The following is a 19,098-nucleotide window of genomic DNA, read 5'->3' on the forward strand; positions in this document are numbered from 1 at the left end:
CTCAGTGTAGCCACGAGCGCACAGAAAACCTCCCACTCAATTATTTACCCTGCCCTGTGCAATGTGTTAGAATAGCTGGAAAGTTATATCATACAGTGATATCATCTTGACTTTAAGCCACATGCACATCTGTTTATTTATGCTTTTATAATAACAATAATAATATCAATCTTCATTTTCAACCTACAGTATATAGCCTTTTTATTTTTGTTTTCTTTTTATTTATTTATTTATTTGACAGGTACATTACATAAGCTTTACAGAGTTTAATGTATGCAAGACTTAGGCTTTTAAACAGATAAACCAAATAAAACAGCACTAACAGTAGATATAACCATTTTCATGTTAGTTTCATTTCAAAGCGCTTTACACAGGAAGATTGCACAGCGAAATACAGAAAAAAATGTTACAGTTTAAGTGAAGTAATAGCAGAGTTAAAACTATAGAAGAAAAAGAGAAGAGACACCCAGTATACAGTCAAAAAGTGCAAAAGTCAGAGACCACCCTTTATTTAACTTCCAGTCAAAATGCCTATTAAAGTACACATTATCAAATTTTCATCAGGAAAAAAGATAGAAAACCTAAATTTAACAGAGAATGACACAGAAGCCCCCGCAGCCAAACATAACACCAAATGTTTCAGTAATTAGTGTTCCCAGTTTTTCAAAGAAATCTGCAGGGATATTTTTCCACACCTCCAAAGTTAAGTTGTTGCATTTTCTACTTCTGAAGATTCACGTAATCCCAAACACGTTCAGCAACGCTGAGGTCTGGACTCTAGGGTGGTTAATCTGTTGTTCTGTCAACACTGGCAGTTTCATTATTTAGTGTGCAAATGATCATCTTTATTTAACAGTTTCTTGTCAGTGTCCTTTCAGACTCATAGTGTTGAGTTGTCTTCTCACAGTGGAAGGATGGACAGAAACACCTGTGGATGTTTTCAGATCTGAAGCAAGAGTGGAGCTTGATTTTCTCCTCTCAAAAATGAAATCTTTGAAGTTCTGTTTGTCTAATGGTGACAGTTTTGGTGGTCTACCAGTTATTGCATGGTTGTTAGGAGTCTTGGAGTTTTGGAAACTCATTTTTCACTTATTTTCCTTCTATTTTCCCCTACCTTACGCAAGAAATATCTCCTGAAAATAATTAACTTATTGGCTTAATTTGACTGGAAATTGAATAAATGAAGGGTTGTTTCTGAGCACAGTACTGTAGTCGGCGTATTGTAGCCTAAATTTTCAGCAGGTGACTACAGAAGCAGTAATTCACATAATGTAAATAATTACTGCTGTGTAACCCATTCACTCGTGTGTGTGATGCATTATCGCTGTTATGGATTCTGTATCTGTTTTTCTATTTTTTTTTTTCTTTGAATACTGGTTCAGTGACCTTTCCAACGCTTTTACTTCTAAGCAACAAATCATCTAGAAAAAAAATAAATTAAATGAAAAATGAACGCCCTTTGTTGACTCTTCCCATCTTAACTTATAATAGATGAAGTCACGCCCTGATTAACGTACTAATCTAATCACCTCTCCCCCTCCCTACAGGTAAGGCAGTCCTACCAGTCAATCCTTAGAACAGTATAAAGGTCCCTTTGTTGATCTTCTTTTTGTACCTTGCTTGTCAGTGATTTTATTCTGTCTGCTTTAATTCATTTTCCTTTATTTGTTCTTTGCATTAGTTCTTTTTTCTGTTGTGCCATCGCGGGCTTCGGCGGGGAGCTATCTCAACTCATGAGTAATACAAAAACGTCTGAATCTCTGTGGGGTGTGTCTGATTGGAGGAGTTTTGACTCACAGTAGTAATAAGCCATCATGTCTGTTATTAATTCATTCGGAAAGATGGAAATAAATTACTTGTATTTGTAATGTAGTCCAAAATGAGAGATCTTACTCCAGAGCATTGTGGCAGTATTGGAAGTCAAAGCTAGCAGTGGAGGTTGATGATAATGGTTATGAGGATATAGACATTGTTATATGTGTTATGCTTAAATTGCACTAGTCCTAGGAAATATTGGTAAAATTCAGTATCACAATATTCTCCAAACATACTACAGTATGACATCATCAGATGATGTATTATGTTAACATTAATAATTTTCAGGCAGGAAACGTTCTATTTTTTAATTTAGTTTGTATGAAATTAATAGACTTTGAACTGCTCTTTCCCCAGTAAATAGCATACATTGCAGTTAAGTGTCAGGTCCTGGATATCATGAGTAAAGTGCACTAAATAGCATCAATGCTACTTGGCAACAGAGGTGCTGGTATTTTATGGTCATTATTTGATGGCTGTCAAATCTATTGTATGTACAAGAATGTAAAAGTTTGATCAAAAGTTTGTGTAAATAAGTGAACTTGTAGCAGTTAAATATGGCATTTTCTATAATGTGTAGTGCACAGTTTCTATTTATTTGCTGTTTTAACATATTGCAAAAAATAAATCTAAATATAAAATATGCTATAACTTTAGCAAAAGACACGTTTTCTGCTTTATATTTTCCAATATGTTAAACTCAGTGAAGAAACAGTAACTGTTCGTTATGTGTGCCGAAGCATGTTCTTTGTAAAGGATATGTTAAATTAATTTCACTTAGAAAATTAGCAAAACTTTTGTATATCACTAAAAATATTGCTATATATTGCTATTTTAACCACTAATTTGGACCAACAAATTTTTTTAATAAAATGGAGAATCAATACAAATAAAAAAAAAAAGTGACAAAATGAAATAAAAAGATGAAAGCAAATGGAGCTGCGGCAGAGTGACAGGTTGCTCTAATTTGAATTATTCCTGCCTATATTAAGCACTGTGCTGTCTTCACACAGGATGAGTACAAACCTGAGAAGGCCCTGTCAGAGGAGGATCTGAAGAATGCCATCAGCGTGCACCACGCCCTGGCCATCAAAGCCGTAGACTACGAGAAGAAGCCCAATGTGCTGAAGCTCAAGACGGCCGACTGGAGAGTCTTCCTCTTCCAAGCCCAGTAAGAGCCGCCGTCACACCGTCAAGGAAACGGACAGTTTATGTCGTCATGCACCGCCCCACAGACTAAAGGGAGAATAAGGGACCTCCCTTGGAGCCAAAATCTAATTTCATGCTTGGGTTCAAGCATAGTGAAAACACATTTATCGCAACTCTTAGTCTATGCAGGCCATTGTTTTTTTTTCCCCCTACTACTGCTTCAGACAGTGTTCACAGAAGACCAAATAAAGGCTCTTATCAATAAGACAGATTGGGACTCTCCTCCGAGACCATTTTCTAAATGCGTTAATTAGAGAAGCACAGTCCATGACATCCGAGTAAAATATTGCGCCACCTTAATTGGGTCATTGAAGAACGCTGTCATACAGTTTCTGCAGTTTCCTCTGTTAATGTTTACTTTTGTTTTGCACTGCTGGCACAAATGACAAGCAAGGGCGCATTCAGTATATGTGATGCATCATAATGTAATGTAAATACTTTTTTGTGGTAAACAGATATTTCTTAGAACTTTACCACTCCATTCTCTGCTAGCATGAAAGCTATTTCAAGCATCCGAATTTTAATCCACTTAATGGACAGTGCAAACTTCTACACTTTGCGTATCAAGTGCTGACTGTTGTCAAAACCACATCTGTTTTCCCTGCAGGAGCCCCGAGGAGATGGAGTCGTGGATCAGAATAATCAACTCAGTGGCGGCCATGTTCTCGGCACCCTCCTTCCCTGCTGCCATCGGCTCACAAAAGAAATTCAGCCGCCCGCTGCTTCCAGCCACCACCACCAGGATGTCTCAGGTAAAATCAAAGCACATGTTCATTGATTAATGAACCCTAGTACAGCCATGCTTCTCTCACGTATGGATAAAAAGTGGTGCTGCAAAAGGATACATAAGAGCTCTGCCACAGGGTGAGTCTGATGACTCTTAGTTATCACTTATTTGTGGGCATCATATAGTAAAGCTACATGGTATTCAATTTCATTTTAGAAGAAATAGAAAAAAGTATTTTAAAATGTAAACATGTAAGGTCTGAATGCTTCATTGTTTTTTTTTAATACTGTGGGATCACAGTTTGAGCTAATTTGGTTGGATGGTCCGTAAAGGTTTATGTCAGTTGTCATGAAGTCTTATGAATGCTGTCCTTTAATGCAGTGTTACAGTATGTTTCTCTGTTGCTGTTGGTTAATTAGAGAATGCACTAGGGCACTTGCTGACATGATTAACATTATGCTAGTGCTGTACAACCGCATGCGTTTCAAATATTTTGTACAAAGCTGTAAAAATGTAAGAAATTTTACATCCTGAATGATGAATGGAGCTGTAAATGATTCCATAATAACTAAGAAATCTATATATGAGAAAGTTATAATAAAATTAATATCCACAATGCCTTATATTTGAAAAGTGATCAAACCTTAAAGCAGATAATGAAATTTACTATAAATAAATCATTTCATATATTTTATATGTAATAACGTGATTGCTTCCCCCAAAATATGGAAATATTGAATACAGCATATAAAATACCTCTCAACAAACATACATTTGGTGTCTTGTTTATAATATTTCAATCTGCATTTTATAAGTAACTATTCCATAAAGCAGCTATTAACACTTGTTAGATTTAAAGCTTACCTGGGCTTGTTATATTATTGCAGGAAGAGCAGCTGAAGTCACATGAGGCCAAGCTAAAGCACATCTCCACAGAGTTAGCTGAGCACAGGTCCTACCCTCCAGATAAGAAGGTCAAAGCCAAGGAGGTTGACGAGTACCGCCTGAAAGAGCACTACCTGGAATTCGAGGTAGGAACTTTGCTTCAAAAACAAAAATTACTCCTGCTCGAAGCCCTGCTGTTTATTCCATCACTGAATCAACTGTTTACTTGTTTACTCGCTCACTGTAATGCATGCTGATGCCCATGTATTAAAGACTCACATTCATTGTCTTTGACGTGTTTCTCTGAGAGTGCTGGGGCAGAGCTTGCCTAGATTTTATGGAAATAGACTTGTTTATGTGTGCTGATTGGTGCTCTGTGCCTGTCTCATTTACTGGACGTCAGTAAGCGCTGAGGTCAAGAAACAAGAAAGCGGCCAGTATACTTACACTGTCAGGGTTTTTTAGAAACCTGTATAAACCACTTTTTTAGCATGCTGTATTCAGATTCCTTCTATTAGGGCTGAGCAAAAACATAATATCTCTATAATTGAGACCATTTACTGAGATGAGTCAGAATATTTAAGTTTTCATGAAAGAAAATGAATAGTAAATTTCTATATTTGGTAAGCATAAGTTTCTTCCAATTGTGGCCACGTCGAGCCTCCATCTTCTGTGTTGGTCTGAGATTCTAATTCGATTAATCCAAAGAAGGAAACATAGAAAGACTACTGGAGCCATCTGAAAGCTGCCACACACCAGACGAGAAGCACTCTGCTGCCCTCGAGCTGAAATGTACGACATGAAACAGATTATGATGTGACTGACAGTAAGTTTAGTAATGTAAGCTGAGACTATCAGCATTTGTCTGTTTGTCTTAAAGACTATAAATTGACTTGAAGTTTTTCTGTGTAAATTTCAAGCCACATCTCACCTACCATAGCATTTTGTGATCTAGTTCTGGATTTTGTTTAAAGCAGTAATGTAGAGCCTAAGCTCTGACACTTTTTCGATTAATGCCTTACAAATTTGACTAAAATACTAATTCCAAATTTCACAGTTCACAGTATGAATCACAATATTAAGTCTTGGTAAGGTTTGCAATCAAGGTGGAACAAAACTAGGCACGACCATAGCGACACATTTACAAAAAGGATGTAAAAAGCTATGCTGTGTAAGGTTTGGGGATTTGGAGACCTCTCTGGTGGAAATGTGGAATTGCACAGTATTTTGTAAGTTCGGTTGTGCTGCGGACCCCTTCGCCAAGCAAACAAATGTAATGATTGCAAGCGCATTGAAGGTGTATTCAAAGAGAACTCAAAACCTGGTGAAGGACGTGTCCTCCAAGGATGTGAGTGAATTATCTACTGCTGTCCTCATGTCTTCATCAGTGTAATGTTGATTTTAAATTTTTGTTGCATTTGAAACCTAAATATCGAACAAGTCCTTATTTTTGAGCATGTCCTATGATGTCCAGAAATTCCCACAGTATTCATTCTGACCTCGCTGAGTTCTGAGGATACCCATGATATACTCAGAAAGGTGTATCTTGTTATTTACCGTGATGGCGTTAACATCGTCACATTGCGCACCCCTATCTTCTACACTTTAAAATCAATGTAAGGTCTTATGCACCCACTTTGCATGACTCAACTTCAGTTCTTTATAATTAATCACATATTTTGACTTAATTAGCTATTTGCAAAGGCCACAATTAATGAATTCCATCATGTGGTATGCGTGATGAATCATGTCTGTCATAACTGTTCAGCCTTACTGAATATCATTCAGGACGCCACAGAAACGGGCGACATCTATCATATAGTCAGCATTTGCTGAACACTGATCAGTGTGTGTCTGTTCCATGTGGCATGTAATCTCGATTGATGTCACTGTATTGCTGTGTTGTAATTACATGTTAATATTTTTTTAATATTTGTTTCCATTTTGTATTATTTTCTCCACAAGACCTCCTGCCTGGCTAAATTTTTACAAATAATACATGAGATTTCAGGACGCAGTGGTTGTTGGATGATTACTGTGCTCCCTCACACAGTTTCTTTAAAGTTCTCCTCCACCTGCTGCAAAAGGATAGCCTGTATGTGAAAATCATGTCAGTCCATAGACTTGAAGCATCTCTGGCGCACAAGCTGTGTTGCTTGTGAGCAGCTGGGCACTGCACAAGCTGAGCTGAAGGCTCAATCCATGGAGTTCTGCCAGGAGAAGCTGCTAACTGATCTGTGCCTTCAGTCTGAATTTACAGCCCACTTTCTTTTCTGAAAGTTCTGAAGATGTCGTTAAATGGAAGGAGTTCTCTTTGATTTTAACCCCTTAGAAGTTGCAGTTATATAAGTACAGGAATATAATGTAATACCAACCAGAGCAGTAATAATGCTATTAGAAATAATTCAGGTTTACACAGTAAGTCATCACTCTTCTTAGCTGCACTTTCCGAAGTGTCTGATTTCCCCAATAACTCCAGATACCTCAGCTTAGTACCGAGTTCCAGTTCCCAAAAGTCCTTTAGTAGAAATAAATGCTTGTCCAGCTGCCTCTATATTGTCTATATCCTTGACAAAATTAATTTCAGTGACTTTGCTAAAGTGGTCCGTTGTGCATTTAACAACAACCCAGAAGCACCAGAAAATTTAAGATTGATTTTGCAAATAAAAGTCATTGGGGGCAGTTGGGAGCTGTAAGCTACCACCAGAGCAGCAGCCAGCTTGTGTTACAGTGTGCCCAAGGCTAGAAACTCCATTTCATTTCAGAACGTTGTTGTGGACATAATCATCCCTGGAACTCAGTCAGTGTTGTGAGTTTTCATGCACAGATTAGATGATTAGATCTGCCAGCAGAGATGAAGTGACACCATGCATCTTTGAGATAACAAGTATAATTGAATGGCTGCTATTACTGCAGGAGATCATAAATGAAACCAGTGCAAAACACCAGCATAAAATGAGAGCAGGCAGATTACATAAGATAAGGCGTTCCATACTTTTGATGCAGTTCTTGAAAAGAAGGTCTTGATCTCCTTGATGAGTGATGTGTCTTATCTGGATGTATTTTATGCAGTGTATAATCTGTTCTACTACACTTAGGACGATTTGAACATTTCTTACAACAATATCTGTGGTCAAAATTACAATAAAGGGGAATTTCATAGATTTTTACTCCAGAATTAATTTTTCTCAAGATCTCTTGATATTTATGCCATTATGATGGCAAAACGAATGCTGTGTCTTTGAGATCTTGAGTTATTAATATCATTATCATGAGATAACATTTGTTCATTTTTATTTTCAACACCCTGCATGTGTAGTTTTAGATCAAAACCATATCTTAAAACTATCGTAAAACAATGTCTGAGAAATCAGACACTATACTTTATAACCATTTCATGTAATATCTTTTTTGTGAGGTGGCTTTTAGACACGCTTTGGATGTTTGGTTTCTCTCACCAACACTGTGAACACTGTGAATTTCTGTACAATGATAAAAATGATTTCATCTTAACTATTTGATTATACAGAAATTTAAAAAAATGGTGGAATTCCCCTTTAAATGTTTAAAAAGCACTAATAACCATTAAGATCATTTCTCTACAGATGTTCTATTGATAGACTTTATTAAAGTGCATGCTTTGCAGGGGAACTGCTGTAATAGCCTATTAACTTCCACAGCTACTTTTTAAAAGAAGGTCATTGTACACAGTTATCAGAATCAGACAGATTTGAAGCAGTTTGGTCATCGTGGAGTTTTATACTGTGATATATTATTAAAATATGTAATATTCCTATTCCTTTATTTTTACATTCAGGTAAGTCTGATAATGATGGTGATGTCCAACATCAAAAATCGACCGTCTTGAAGAAAAGAAAGCAATACATTGATTTAGGAGTTAAAGTAATTCTGTTTTTGTAATGAAGTTGAAAGTGACGAGTCTGACCACCTCCTTGTTTTCTTCGACATGCTGTGAATAATTTGTCAAATGGAAAAATCTGATGCTGTGACGTGACACAATTTATAATCCAATCGTTTGCTTAATTTTTTGTGTCGTATTGAGCAGTGCCTGACATGGAATGATGAGCTGTTTGAAATGGCAGATGGCAGGTGTGCTCGCTGTAGTAATGAGATGATTTGCAGTAGAGCCACGACATTTCCAGACAGCTGCATGGTTAGTAAAGGACACAGTAGACCAGCATGCAAATCTGATTGAGAATTCAGCACTTAAAGTCAATTGGTGTCAAAATTGCATATTATGCTAATGTAAAACTTTCCTTTGAAGCACAAGAGAGACAGTAAAATAAAGCTTTTTCCAGGTGAGGAAGGTAGATGGTCAGTTCAGGCTGTGAAATACTCCTTTTTCCAGAGTGGAATGTGCTTATACATGGACATTACTGCCATTGAAGCTATTTTCATTCGGTTATGTGTGAAGAATTGTGTACGTTCAATAAGATGTAACAGCAAAGTGCATGACCTGCAGTAAAATTGCTCAGAAAAATGTGTAAATCCTGTTTAGAAAACAAAGTGCAGGACAGGACAAGAATGCTGGTTGCCAGGTGATTGAGCAAACTACTTATTTTGATGATTAATGGAGTAATCTAGATTTTTTTTTTTCAAAAGCCAGACAATAAAATTGCCAATTTTATTGTATTTAAATGTGTAAAATAATTCTAATATGATGCTCATACTGTAGATTTAAAAAAAATTAAAGGAAGCTGTAAAATGAAGAAAGTTTTGTAGATGATTCCATAGCAAGAGCTTGAAGAAGCTGTTTAGCAGCAAGAAATTAACATCAGATTGCCTCATACTCAAAAGGCAGTGACCAAGTATTGCAGATCCAATGGCTTTTCCTAAAAATTTTAAGATCAGAAATTACTATAAAGAGATAATCACAGTTTATTATTTCTAATTGTTTGCATGTATTTGCTCGTGTTAGAAATATATGTGTAATAAGTGTTATCTTTTTCATAATATATTTAAATGTGACAGTTTAATATTTAATTATGAGTATATCAGTGCACATATGGCAACATATTGAGAAGTATGCAGGATGTAGAATAAATTAATAGTCAGCTTTTAATCTTGTGTATACATATATATCTGTATATATATATATATATGTATATATATATATATATGTTACAAACATACATATATTAAAAAATAAAACATGTAAATGTATTTCTGTTGCATATAGGTTTATTATATGATTTTTTTTTTTTTTAAACCATGTCATAATTCATGTTGTTCCCAAAATCCTTTAAACTGTGAATAAGCCGGTTTACATTTTGGTCTGTAGTTTAGAACATTCAAGTCTACGCTTAGTTCTTAATATGACAAATGATCACACTTTTCCACTAGAGTGTAACTGAACTATGCATAATCATAGAGGAAGAACTATGCATAAATCAAGTGAGAGGCTAGAGTTGCTACAATAGATATTACAGCCACTGTTCCTCTTCCTTAACGCTGTTGAATCATTGAAAATAATAAATACATCCTAATGAAGCTTATTTTGCTCGCTTATATAGCTACAACAAAATGCACTGCTTTTTAAATGGAAAAAGGTTTCTTTAGGGTCAGATCTGAGCACCTAAGACTAATGTGATTCATCATCATTAGCTGCACAAAAGAATATGATTATTCATGATAAATTATTGTAATCGGTATTAAAAAAAGTAGCAAAAATGCATATAAATGAATTGCTTGGTTTCTTACTGTAAGTGAAACCAGCAAGACAATCTAAAATACAGGATCTCATCGTGCAGATTGTCAGCTAATCAATCAAAGAGGTAATTGATATTTTAATCGAGGTGATTAATTGATTAATTGTTGCAAATCTGCGTATGTTCAATCAGATGTGACAAAGTGCGTGACCTTCCTCCGCTGGTCCAGATTAAGGGAAGCTGATTGATTTGCAGAACATCTGTGATATAATTGAAACGTGCTATGTGTGAACGGTCCTAGTCGTGCTGTCTGCTACCTGAACCCTTCCTGGCAGCGTTCCCATTGTTTTAGAGCTGCACTTCACACAGCTCTTGACTGGGCACGGATGGAGTGATCTTGCCAGCGGGGTGCTTCAAACCCAATGGAGGGCCGGTCCCTCAGATCTCCACAGCAGTGGTGTCAAACTGTTTGGAACAAAGCCCCACAAACCGAATTACCATCAGCTCACTAATCAATCCTGTTTCTCTTCTTTCCCCTTCTGTCTACTCTGCCCCGTCCCACATCAAAGGCGCTTAGACCTTGTATTTCTCACAGAGCCCGCTGCCCAAGTGCCTTCTGTTCGAACTTGTGTGCACAACATGCACACGTTTATTAGCTCAGTAATGCAATGGCTGAAATAAACCCTTCTCTGCAGTTTGGTGAAGTGGTCGATTCTTCCAGACCCCCTTTTGGCCCGCTGGAGAGAGATCAATAGGCCTGTCTGTATGTCTTACAGTTGAGTGATTAAAGGCTACCCTGTCCGGTGAGCTTTAATCAATGGTCCAAAGACACATTAGCCTGCATAGCCGCACCTTTACTGCATTTAGACTGCAGCTTGGGTGAGGAGCGTCTGAACCCTTGGTTAGGCTTTGTGTTGTGTGACGTTTTGATTCTCCTAATTGACCTTATTTTTATTTGCAATGGAAAATGTCTTTTTACTTTGTTCATGTTTACATTAGAATGGGTCTAGAGAGAACAAGTAGCGAAAGCATAAAGATATTGAAGTGAAGTGCTACTCGTTCTCTAGACTAGAACCATCCTGAAGTGTCTCGTTTGACTGTGTAGGATAGATATTGTAGCTTTGTACCATATGTGTATGTGCAGTCCTCTGTGAAAGTCACAGACCACTCTTTCATTTAAAAGTTATTCATTTTCAGCATATAATCCAACAGAAAACTACACAGAGTATACACAAAGTAGAATATCAAATGTATCAGTATTTATCAATATTTATAATTTAATTTGTCTGCTCCTTGCTTTTGGGCACGCTGCTGCCACTTTAACTCTTCCATCTTTCCAGTCTTAAAAGTCCTATACAGCTGCATCCTCCCAACAAAAGCTGCTCCCAAAGGAGTCACTGACATCATGTTCCCCTTCATAGAGACACTAACGTTCACACAAGCAACTACTCAAACTCACCTCAGCTGCCTTTAAATTTTTTTCTCATGTGCATCTAAAACAGCCAAAGAAGATGTAGAGTAGATATAAGATAATCCAAATGCATAAAGGAAGGAGAAAGTCACAGGAAAATAAATGGGGGAGAAAAGGAGTTTTAAAAAAAATTACCGAAGGATATAAAGAAAATGAGACTCCCAGCAACCTCCTGTGAGAAGGAGACTCAACATTATAGACCTGAATGCATGTGTAGTGCTCAACAAGCGATTACTATCACTTTCATAAACTGATGAGTGTAAATCTGTAATTGAGATTACTTTGGATCATGATGTTTTGGGCTTTTTCCTGATGCTGAAAAATGAATAACTTTTTGACTCGAAATGAAAAGAAAGGGAGGTTTCTGTTGTGTATTATTGTGAATATCTGTTATACTAATAATCATAATTATAAAAATAATTATTTATATGTCATGATGCAGTCCATTTAGCTCTTATCTTCAGCATGAGCACAGTAATACATTTCCTTCATGCTCAGCTGGACATCATATGTGTTGATTAAAATAGTTTGGAACCATGTTTTCAGTTTAATGTAAGCCATTACTGTTCTCTGATCACTGTTGAGTTATTAGGCTAAAGCAAGCTTATTATTGTTTTTTTTTTTTGTTGTTGTTGTGTTTTTTTTTGTTTTGTTTTTTTGTTTTTGTTTTTTTTGTTTTGCCAGAACCGACACAGTATGGCAGCATAGCTTCTAGTAGCGTGTAGCTCAAAAATAGACCCAAAGCTTTTGATTGCAGTGACTGAGGCCCTATTGTCGCAATTTGCGTGACTCTTAATAACCACACTTGAAACATGCCTGTCCATGCTTGCTTTGCACGTCCCATATCATATGAGAGTCCATGCTAATAATACAGGAGCGCTTTTTACAAGTGTCATTGGTGCAGAAATGGAGCGATTCCCACTTCTAATGTAAAACACGGTTCATTTATCTGTGCTTTTGTGCAAAAAATGATGTACTCATTGATGCAGCTTCATTGTAACCAACTCCACACACTGCGATCCACCAGTGGGTCATGACCCACAGTTTGAAAACGGCTGGCGTTGAGTACAGCTACTTAAAAAAGCATAGACTAGTTTTATTAATAACTTAAATCATCAAGTCCTGCAACACCATGATCTACTTGGAGATTGTAATTGAATATTATTACTGCTGTCTGGCATTACATTATACTCTTTATTGTGTGTAATAAATTTGAGCAAATATCCTTTTCGCAGAGATGAGACATTTAAGTCCAGGGTTTGAAATCCAGTAACCTTTTCATGTAAGACACAGCTTAAAGGCTGCATGTTCTCTGCAGGTATAATAGACACATTCTGACAGCAGCTCACTGCACTGGCGCACAGCATGCTGTAGGCAGGATCGTCTCCATATATTACATGCCAAGTGCATAGTATTCTGTTCTCTCCTGTCGCTGTCTCAGACCCTCATTAAAGACCACACAGTGTGACATTCCACACTGTACATTTCTAAGAATAGTTTGACATTTTTCATTATAGGTAGAGCGGAACCTTATATAATTACATCTTCATTACTTACACTGTCCCCTTTTTATCCTGTCTGTGGGTTATTATTACTATTTTTATTTATTTTTCCTATTTTTGATTCAACTATATGTGATTTTTATTATAGATTATAGAACAGTTTGACATTTTTTATTGAAAGAAACCTGACGTGATTACAACCTTGTTACTTTTGCTGTCATATTTATCTTGTCTGCTGATTGCTTTTTATTCAGATTCTTATTGATTGAAGTACAGTACTGTGCAAAAGTCAAAAACCACCTTTCATTTACTTAATTTTATAAAGTATTATAGACTGTGTAGTACATGTGATTCATTTGTCAGCATCAGGAGAAAAAGCAGGAAACGTATTTTAACACAATTCACACAAACGCCTCAACAACTGAATATTATACAAGATTTTTTACCAACTCTCTGCCTTTATTACAGCTTATTATTCATTTTTAAAGGTAGATGCAGGGATATTTTTCCACACCTCCAAAGTTCAGTCTTAGAAGTTTTTTTGCTTCTTACAATCCAAGTGATCTGAAATGAGTTGAATGAGTGACTCATAGTGTTGAGTGTCTTCTCACAGTGGAAGGATGGACAGAAACACTTCTGGATGTTTTCAGATCTGCAGTAAGAGTGGAGCTTGATTTTCTCCTCTCTCTCAAAGATGAAAGCTTTCAGTGCTGTTGATCTGATGGGGACAGTGTTGGTGGTCTACCAGTTTGTTAGGACTCCCATTTTTACTATAGCTTTTAATATTTGTTAACTAATTTTTTTCACTTATTTTTCTTTGACTTTCTGCTTCTTTATGCAAGTGGATAACTTTTTTTAGTAAAGGATGGTCTCTGACTGTTGCACAGTCCTATATATCTGCTGCTTTATTGTAATTTTTCAAGGACACTTATCATCAGTAGAAAGAATCATGCATAATTATATCTTCATAATTTTGAAGCTATATTTTATGTCTCGTACTGATGTATGTAGTATTGTTGATTGAATACAGATGTGTTATAAAAGGCTGTAGTCGTTAATCTTTTGACCTTTGCAGGAGAATCGTTATGAGACGTATGTGAAGCTGTTGAAGGAGGGTGTGAAGGAGCTCCTGAGTGGTAAAGATAATGATGCAGCGCTGAAGAAATCCCAGTCCAGCCCCTCCCTCAATCAGGAGTCCCAGCCGGCCGCGGCTAAAGTCAAGCGCAACACGTCCGAGAGGAAGGACTACCGGCCCGAGACCCCCAAGGTCACATAGGCAGTCTGTCTATACCTGTCAAAGAGCCATTATACACAACATGTGAATATATTTTAATGTAATTTATTTATCTGCCACTGTTATAACAGAAAACTGTTGTGTAAGATGTAATTGACTTGATAATTGTCCTCCTTAGACTGACTGGTGCTTGCGTAGCTATTTGTACGGGACATTACTTACATACATGTGGTCCTTTTATTATTGTTTTTTTCTTATTTCATTTCATTGTTGTTGATGTTGCAGTCGTCATTATCGTGATGAGTGTGAGATTTAATTGTGAGGCGTTCGACTGTCACTTGATTCGTTCTCTCTGTGTTCCTTCCGTCCCAAAACTTGATTTGCCTTTCACTCAAGAGGAGGAGGACTTCCTCGTCTACAATTTAGTGGAGATTTCCACATCAGTTTCTTTGTTCATACAGTAGGCAGTAGACGTGGTCTTGCTCTGAAGGTAATTTCAGTATGAAGTGAATGTCGTAAACACACCACAAATTAGACGAGTAAGGCTGCCGGATAGAACTGACAGGAGTCCTTTTTTCCCCTTTTTCTCCTAGAACGGAGAGCGGCGTTCTTAATGGACCTTCCGTCTCTCTGAGATCTTTATTTTTTCATTGCAGCGATGCGTCAGGATGTAAATACAGGACGGCGATGCATCAGTCCATTATAAAGGAGTCTCAGTGCAGTTAGTGGTTTCCTCAATTATCGATTTCCTATAGCAAACCAGATACCCAAATTATTATATACTCACATACATTTATTATATTGTACCAGCATGTTACAGCTGTTTAAAATATGCCAGATACATTATTTTGTAATGATAAAGAAAAACTAGGGGTACCTAACAAGGATCGTTCGAAGCTGCGTTGAGTTATATTTACAAAACTTGGCTTTTCAGACTGCGGAATGATGTTAACGTTAACATCATCGTTTGTGCAGGCGAGCCATTTATTTTTTTAACTGTTAAAGTACAAAGTATACTTCTGCTTTTTTGAGTAGTGTAAATGCCAATGCTCCTTTTGTGTATTTTATAATCTTCTTATATATTTGGATTTCTAATTCTCAGTTCAGAACATTATTGTTGTAAAGATTAAATTAGTATTTATAGTGCACTTTATGACTTAGTTCTTTTGAGTATTTAGAGCTTTATAAAAGGTAGTGATATGTTTCTTACCTACATCACAGGTTTTTCAGGCAGTACTAAATCGTGTTTCTCTTATTGAAGGTACTGAGCTGAGTGAACGTCTTTTTTGTTTGTTTGTTTTTGTTTTGTTTTTTTTCTCGTCAGCTCGAACCGTAACGTGTTAGTTTGTCGGTGGTTCTGTAGTTTTGCTGTCATAGTTAGGTTGTTCAAAGACTAAGTTTCCTGTAAGGAAGCTATTTTCAGTGCTGTATAACATGGAATTATTGCCTTTTGTGATGTTATTATTGACTTTACGATGTCACTTTGGCTTTTTTCATTAGCGATAGAACTGATGTGAACACTATGGACATTTTTACACTTCCATTGCTAACTGCACACCAACAGATGTTTTCCATACCAGACGTTTTTTTTTGTCAGTTTTTGAAGGTTTCAACTGCAAATTTTAGTTTTGAAAAGGTGAAGTATAGCCAAGCTATTTGAAGGTATTTTGAGTCATGTAAAAGAAAATAGGCTAGTTTACGCAATCCCTCCAGTCTAAAATGTTGTTTACTTGAAATGTATGTATTGAGGACACTTTATTTTTATTATAATTTAGTTTTTTATTATTGTTTCATTACCACACATATATGGAATTTGAAGAATGTGAGTAATGTATGGAAAGGATAAACCCATATCCGCATCACATTTCTAACAAGCTCACTCGATACAGTTCTGCATATCTTCTGTCCTTTTCTGCTGGCTTCGCTGTGTAATTGCTACGCAAACAGCTTTGTTATTAGCGTGCTCTCCACTTGTACCACTATTTTGAGTATATCAACAGTGAAGCACTTGTTTTTCATGGGTCACTTTTGCAGTGGGTATAGGTTTATGTCCAGCGACTTGCATTCAGAGCCGCTTCCCTCCGCGTGGATGGCCATGTGAAGAGTCTTTACGTAAATGTTGTTCACTTCCGACTACATATGCTGACCAAACGGTTTCCCTTGATGATATTGATTATTTTTACTCTGGCGGCGTCCCTTTTCGGGGGATACGTTGCGCAAGAATTTTTGAATTGTTCTTAGTAATTATTTTTGATAGAATATGAAAGCTTTACAGGACGGCACAAATTGTAATGGAAACCGAGAAGTACGTTGTTACATTATGGGTCAAATTAAGTTAAAATAAGACATTAATGTGTGTTTTGTTTGCTTTAAATGGTTTTATTTAATGTAGAACATTTTGACTGGAACATAGGCATTGTGTTTGTTTTCTCAGAGGACAAAAAAAAAAATGAAGGGTGGTATATCAGTCCACCCCCCCACCCACCTGGAGTATAGCTGTGTGATATTACATTTATTCCAACTGAAATATGGTGAAATGTTGGATCTAAGCTTGTGTAGGCTTTATTGCCTCATAACAAAGATGAGATGGTAACAGCTTCATCAGTTTGCTGGATCAAATTATGTAACTTGTGTTGGTGTTGTAGACAAAACCAGGTCAGGACAGAGATTAGAGGGGTTCAAGAATCAAGACCAAAGCAGCGTTCGTTCAATTCAACACGGTGACTGAAATTATTACATAATGCTGTTCTAATGTACTTGCTACATTCTCCAATTCATGCTTATAGGTACTGCAAAATGACAGGTTTTAAGGTGCCCCCTCCCCTTTAACTGGACTGTTAATAACAGATGTTTTAAAAAGACTGAGTGTCATTTTTGTTTTTATCTTTTTAATCTTGACCGGTTTCTTAAAGTACTTAATGTTCGGCCGAGCATTAACTACCCCAGCCTGAAACAAAGCCATCAGAATTCTGTCTTAAGCCTGATCTTCATTACTACCCCACATACCCTGTCATCCTTGTTAGGATAGAATCAGTCATGCACCTCTTATTGTCAGTAACTGAAAGGAGAGCAGCTGACTTTGTAGATACTCACGCCTCAGTAGACAGTGATGCACCTTAGCCTTCAGCTAGGCTGTTTGGTCTCCAAACAATGCATAGAAATATCTCTCGAAGCTGTGATCTTGTACAATCCTTTAACTCTGTAAATGTTGTTAAATATAACTGTTGCCCTGTGTGCAGAGGATTCCATTTTCTTGCTCGTTCAAGTGATCTCTTGGCACAAGAGCGTGTCTTACGCCCTCCGGCCAAGATCAGGGACGCAGTGCTGGTGTCATACAAACTGTAGACGGTTTCAGTGAATAAAACACAGTATTTAATTCATGGTTGCGTTTCTCTTCATTTCCGTTCTGTTCAAGCTGACTTCTTACCATCACGCCCCTGTTAAGAGAACCGCTGCACTCTTACATGTATATATTATAACCTTTTCCTTGAACAGTTTTTTTGAACATGTAGGTGTCTGAAAATGAGCTAATCAAGAGATTCATGCTCCGTTTAAATGCTCTAACCCAGGTAACAGCTGAATATTCCATGGAGGCGAGCATAAGAAACCATCATCCAGTAACCCATGGCAACACCAAGAACCAAGAGCGCTCATTTCGTGGAACACTATCAATTTTGAGCTCAGCCTGTACAAATGTGGCCAGGCTGGTTGGTATTATCTCTGTGAGACTGTGATAATGTACACTGCCTCAGCAGTAATTTAGGATTTAAAATGGTTTTGCTTATCATTGCATCCCGGATACTCCTGCATATACATCACTTCTGATCTGCTTTACATTCGCTATGAGCAGAACTGAGCAGGCATTACAGATTGTAAAATGAGAACACAGTCATTTCTGCAGAAGGGCATGACAGTGATTTATCCGGGTGCTGAGAAGGCTTTTTTCAGTTCTAGGAAATTTTGTTTCCCTAACAGAAATCCAAAAATAATCCCTATTAAAGTCTACCATTTAGTAGTGATCTCCTATTCTCTGTCCCACCAGGATCCCTCAGCTATTTTTTGGTTGCGGACTAAAATGCTTGACTTTCCAGCAGCTTTTCTCATAATTTATGGTGATAAAACTAGAAACTTGCTCTGGTCAGTTTGCTGTATCTCTTGAATCTGTTCTGAATGTAGCCCAGTTAGTTCCTGGTAAAAAGAATGACAGGAAATGAAGTAACAACAGACAGACAGCTGAGTCAAGATTAAACAATATTACAGCACTGTAAGTCTGGAAGAACAGAAATTAGATTACATTACACTGAAATGATGGAATTAAAGTAAGTGTATACAAAATAGGCACCGAACATTCAGTGCTCTCTAGATTAGTTTGGTAGAACATCCAGCAGTGCTGACTGACTCTGAACTAGTCTGAACTCATCCATCACGGTGAAAATCATCCATAAAACTGCACAGAAAATCAAGGTAAAGTTTTAAAGTGGAAGTCAACTTTAATTTTACTTGCGGTCCTCAACAGTGTTGTCTGGCACACAAAACAGCTTCTATCCTGTAAGAAACTCAAATAAAGCAATAAACCTGAGGCCACG

The 19,098-nt window shown here is 37.0% G+C and overlaps 1 protein-coding gene across 5 annotated transcripts in view; it reads left to right on the plus strand.

Moving 5' to 3' along the window:
* psd3l (pleckstrin and Sec7 domain containing 3, like) overlaps positions 1–17,892 on the plus strand; it is a 164,653-nt gene extending 146,761 nt beyond the window's left edge. For all 5 annotated transcript variants that reach the window (XM_036595147.1, XM_036595146.1, XM_036595145.1 and 2 more), the window contains 4 exons: positions 2,829–2,986; positions 3,632–3,776; positions 4,639–4,782; positions 14,354–17,892. In XM_036595147.1, coding sequence (XP_036451040.1) covers positions 2,829–2,986; positions 3,632–3,776; positions 4,639–4,782; positions 14,354–14,554 — 648 coding nt within the window. In that variant the 3' untranslated portion in view covers positions 14,555–17,892. The remainder of the gene's footprint in view (positions 1–2,828; positions 2,987–3,631; positions 3,777–4,638; positions 4,783–14,353) is intronic.
* The last annotated feature ends 1,206 nt before the right edge of the window (positions 17,893–19,098 follow it).

This window comes from Colossoma macropomum, unplaced genomic scaffold (assembly GCF_904425465.1).
Source record: "Colossoma macropomum unplaced genomic scaffold, Colossoma_macropomum, whole genome shotgun sequence".
In the NCBI taxonomy this organism is placed as follows: domain Eukaryota; kingdom Metazoa; phylum Chordata; class Actinopteri; order Characiformes; family Serrasalmidae; genus Colossoma; species Colossoma macropomum.